The sequence below is a fragment of the Morone saxatilis genome, unplaced genomic scaffold, assembly GCF_004916995.1.
Source record: "Morone saxatilis isolate NCDOM2014 unplaced genomic scaffold, NCSU_SB_2.0 Contig4, whole genome shotgun sequence".
In the NCBI taxonomy this organism is placed as follows: Eukaryota; Metazoa; Chordata; class Actinopteri; family Moronidae; genus Morone; species Morone saxatilis.
The window spans coordinates 16203730-16208638 of NW_023339984.1; the positions used below are offsets into that span (position 1 = coordinate 16203730).

The following is a 4909-nucleotide window of genomic DNA, read 5'->3' on the forward strand; positions in this document are numbered from 1 at the left end:
AAATAAGATAGAAATTTGAGTTTGTTTGAACTTCTTGCCTCGCTCCACACAGATCTGCTGTTTTCATCCCTTCAGCGGACGTTTAAGCCTCATGCTTCATGTATGTTATGATTTATTTGCTGACTCTTATTAAACTTCTCATCAATACACGCCAACTCTTCCACCTCAGGGATTAAAGACTAAAAGCAAAGCTGGTGCGCCAACCCGCTTCACCATGTGGAAATTAGTTTGTGCTGATTTAATTAATTGTAAATATGTTCGTTAAGACTGTCTACACCACTAAAGCATTTTGGGAACTGAAATCATAGGGCCCACCAACATTATTACCTAATCACGAGGCGCCAACTTAAAGAACACGCAAACAGCTGCCCAGTTTCCCCTTATGTAACCTGGGTCAAAACTTGTGTGATTAATCGTAAATCTACTGTAGACATACAAAAAAGGATCACGTAAATACCATAAACATGACCTCAAGTCGTCTAATAATAATCAAATCAAAGGAGAAAGATGGAAGACAGAGGAGGAAAGAAAGGAGCAGTGTGGGTAAAACATTGAGAGAAAAAGGAGGTGTGTGTGTAGAGTGGGATAAGGGAAATGAAGGGGGGATTAGGAGGAGAAAGAGGAGGAAAAAGTGCGAGGGAGGAGTGGAAGAAAGAGAAAATGAAACAGAAAACGGTTTAAAACTGGAAAAGAAAAAGCAAAACAGAAGAGAGAGGGAGATATGGGTGGAGTGGGAGTACAGTGCAGAGTGATTTATATGCTGTGAATTTACTGAACGTGCAACAACTAAGCACACACTTAAACACACAAACACACAACCACACAAACGGATATGTGGATGATATAAGTCTGTGCAGTTTTTATTTTCATTAAAGTGACTCTTTTTTAATGGTGGAAGGTCTGATGGAGTCTGAGGCAATCAGCATTGAAGGGCGTGCGTGTTCAGTGGCGCCAGTGATGCTTTAATCGAACTACCCTGCACTTTCCAGCCTCTCACTCTCTCGCTAGTGTTGTTTTCGATTTACAGTGGCTTTAAAGGTACAACACACCACATGTATTATTACATTTTTATTCATTTTTGTTTTGTTGTTTCATTGTTTTTGTCTGTATTTTATTTTTTCAAAAGACAAAACAAGTGAGAGAGGACAAACATTAAAATTATTCAACCCACAAAAGTCAATATCTGAGATTATCCTGTGTTCATTTGAAGTGGTTGTCCTCAGAAATTAAAGCTACTTGTTTAGTGTAACTAGACACTTTAATTCTGCTAGCTCCCTCCCTCTCGAGACCTCCGAACAAAAGCCAGCAGAGCACACTGGGAGGTACTATGACATTAATTTGTATTTATATTTAGGATTTATTTTTGATGATTTCTGAGCATTTGTCACTCACCAAGGTCCACAGTGGAGTACTGGTCTCCTCTAAAGTGGACCACGTCTTCTTGGTAGATTGGCTTTGGGAGGTTTCGTCGCTCACACACTCTGTACAGCAGCTGCCTGGGTGTGAGCTGGTCTCGCCACTGGTTTACCCCCGATCTAATGGGCGACAGACAGACACAGAGACTGTGTGAAAAAGAGAGGGGGGCAGAGGAAGAAACTACTTTCCTGGTTGATCCTAAAAAGTAATAATAGTAATATAGCAATTTATAATTAATGCCATGCTTAAGTAAAAGTAAAAAATAAATAAGATATTTAAACAAATATTAAAAAATAGACAATATTCTTCTAACTCGTTGGATTTTAAGAATAAATGAAGATGTGAGTTTTTTAGCGTCTACTCACACGCAGTAGGACTGCGGCAGGCCACACATGGCCCCATATTTGGACAGGAAGCGATTCTCCAGGTCGATCACCGTCTCTCCGATCTTCTCGTCTTTGGTCAGCATGTCGTGGTCGTACAGCATCACCCGAAGGTCCTTCTCTAGAGGGAGGGAACAGGTGAGCTCGAACATCCTGAAAGAAAAAGAGGCGACAACCGAATGAAAACAGTCAGATCTCTGATCACGTCCTTCCAGTGCCAAGATCTGACATCTGACTGTATGTAAATAATGACAGAAAAATATCATTATGTCTTTCACTTGACAAGACATGACGAAAAGTGACGTGACGTTATTTGACAAAGTGGTGTGTCATCTGACAGGGCAATTTATGACATGATGTGACATAACTCTATCTGACGTCACTTGACGGGATGAGATGTAACATCACATTAAATTTCTTGTGACATGGTGTTTGTGACATGTTGTGATGTAACACTTTGGGAAATGGTTCAATAGGACATTTTGTGACGTTAAAGACTGCGATGTGACAGGATTTTAAAACATTTTGATGTAAAATTTAGTAATGTGATACAACAAGGCCTCCTTAACTCCTTTGGGTAGTCATATTGAAAGTTCTAGCTCTTTTTGATTAGATGACTGTATATTCTGACAACAATCCGTCCCATTTGACTCACATTAGTTCCTTAACTTGAAGCATAATCACATTTTAATAGAGATTCTGTTTTGTAATGTCAGAAAAAAAAACAAGAAGAAAGAGAATACTAAGAAATCTCTTCCATTCCTCTCTATAGTGATATTGTAATGGACTGTATAATGAAAACAAGAAATGGTTTATGTCCAGGTGAATTTGACCTCTGAAAACTTGAGGTCAAGAACATAAAAAATTTAATGTCGGGAGTTTTGTGTAGGACTGTTCGTTCAGCCAGCCACTGAGAGCAGTTTAGTCTGACCTCTGACGTGCCTCACTCTGTCCTGATGCTGTGATTGCTGTGAGTGTAGCGACCCCTACTGGTGTGAGAAACGAAAAAAAACTCAGAGGGAGAGAAAGACAGAAAGAAACAATGAAGAGAATGAGAAAGAAAAGTGATCACATTGCGACTAACATATTAAAGAGCGCGAGTTAAACCTGTCAGCTTGTCGAATTCCAGGGTGCAGTCAATCATGCTCTTGGTTTCACTGTACATTATGTGACGTCTTCGTGGAAAAGATTGCCTTAGTTTCAACCTGAGTAATGTGTTTAGGCTGGAAATAGAAAATCCACCCATCATTTAACATGTTGAATGAGGATGAGAGTTTTCTGCAGTGTGGCAGCCCCAGTTTCTCCAACTAAAACCCACAATTATATGTGACAGGGTTAAACATAAAGCAAGACCTCAGAGGAGCGCGAAGCCAAAAACCTGCAAGGTAACAGGTGGTTTTCCTTGGGGCCCCAGACTTTCAGGGGCTGGAGGGAACGGAGATACGCACCACTAAAACACCTGGTTGTAACTTAAACATGACCTCCGCACAAAACTGGCCAAACCCAAGGCCCAAAAATAATAATAAAATCATTTCTGTAGGTTCATCCAGGCATAGCTATGAGTTAATTTCCCCGAATGTTACCAAATGGAGTGTTTCAGTTGTGTTCTGTGAAGTTATTTTGACAAACTGGAAGCTAAAACCGCTTCACAGTTTGATAAAAGATACAGATTTCAGTCCGAGGAAATCAGCTTTAGAGAAACACAAGATGTACAAGAGCAAAAGAGCAAAACACAACACCGTGAGTCATCATTTTACAAAAGAAAACAAGAAAACAGGCGTCCAAACGATCACCATCTGAAAATGCAGACTAATCCCATGTGGACTTTGTTTATATGTTACATGACGTGTTCATGTCACGTCTGCGAGGACGCTGGGGATAAAATGCGATGTGAGATGGACTGGGCTCTCTCCCGGGAACATGCCTGTAGAGTCTACGAGTTCAGCGAAGTCTGAACTTTTGGTTTCAGCCACAGTCAGACAGAGAGCTCAAAGGCTGAAGGTTACGTACTTTCCAAAGACAGGATCCAGAGTGCAGGGGATGTAGTTTTCATGGTCGTTTATGGTCTTTTTCCCCAAAGTGATCTTCACGTAGGGGTCACACTGAAAACACAAAGTTTTATTTAGTTTACATTGGTTTTTATTTTATTTAATTGTTCAATTGTTCTTTTCTTTCCTGATCATTACCACAAAAAGTTGATACAAATCAAGTGTATAATATCCATTAATTCATCCGTGTCTTTTCGTTTTAGCATCCTCAGGGTTGTAGTCTATTCAATTTTATCATGAAAGTGTCTCCTCCTTCCTTCCTACCTTCCCGTTGGCGTCTTTGGGCTGCAGACTGTGAGCCTGGATGATGTAGATTCGGACCAAACAGTCCTCGATGCCATTGGGAGGAAGCTTTCTGAACTGTCTGGGGGGAGTGGGAGTGGAGGGGTCGTCCGGCAGCGGGTAGATCTTAAACATACCCTGGTTAACGGGGGTGAGGGGGTTTGTGGGGTCAAATTAGACAAGATGCAGTTAAAATATGGCTAAACTGATGATTATTTTTTATTATCAATAAATCAATCCATAGATAATTTTCTTGATTAATCGATTAGTTGTTTGGTCAAGAAAATGGTAAAAAATGTTGATCAAATTCAGTTTGTTGTCAAAGAGGACTGAAGAAACATGACTCAAACTGCTTAATTCAACATCAAAATAGCTGGAGATCGACTGATTGTTGCAGCTCTAAGTTAAAGAGGGGTTGAAATAAAACATTTAAATTCAGCTGAAATTAAAAAGTGGGCACTACATAGCGTACCTGCAAGTATCTGTTACATCAGAGTATATAACATTAGAAGGTAGAAGGGTAGATCTTAAACATACTAGGGTTAATAAGGGTGAGGGTGTTTGTGGGGTCAAAATAGAAACAGTAAGACAAAGTAGTTCTACAACTAATGATTATTTTCAGTATTGATTAATCTGTCGATCATTTTTCTTGACTAATTGTTTAATTGTTTGGTCCAGAAAATGTCAGAAAACGATGAAAAACATTGATCAAATGTCTCGTTTTGTCCACAACCAAAGGATATTCAGTTCACTGTCACAAGTCAAGAGTCATAACAAAGA

At 39.7% G+C, this 4909-nt stretch overlaps 1 protein-coding gene across 1 annotated transcript in view; it reads right to left on the reverse strand.

The window, feature by feature from the left end:
• The window catches only part of dysf (dysferlin, limb girdle muscular dystrophy 2B (autosomal recessive)), a gene marked incomplete in the record, with an annotated part of 75045 nt that overhangs the window by 13064 nt on the left and 57072 nt on the right, over positions 1-4909 (reverse strand). The window contains 4 exon segments of the mRNA XM_035675816.1: positions 1393-1535; positions 1782-1952; positions 3810-3901; positions 4112-4267. Of these exon segments, the coding sequence (XP_035531709.1) occupies positions 1393-1535; positions 1782-1952; positions 3810-3901; positions 4112-4267 (562 nt within the window).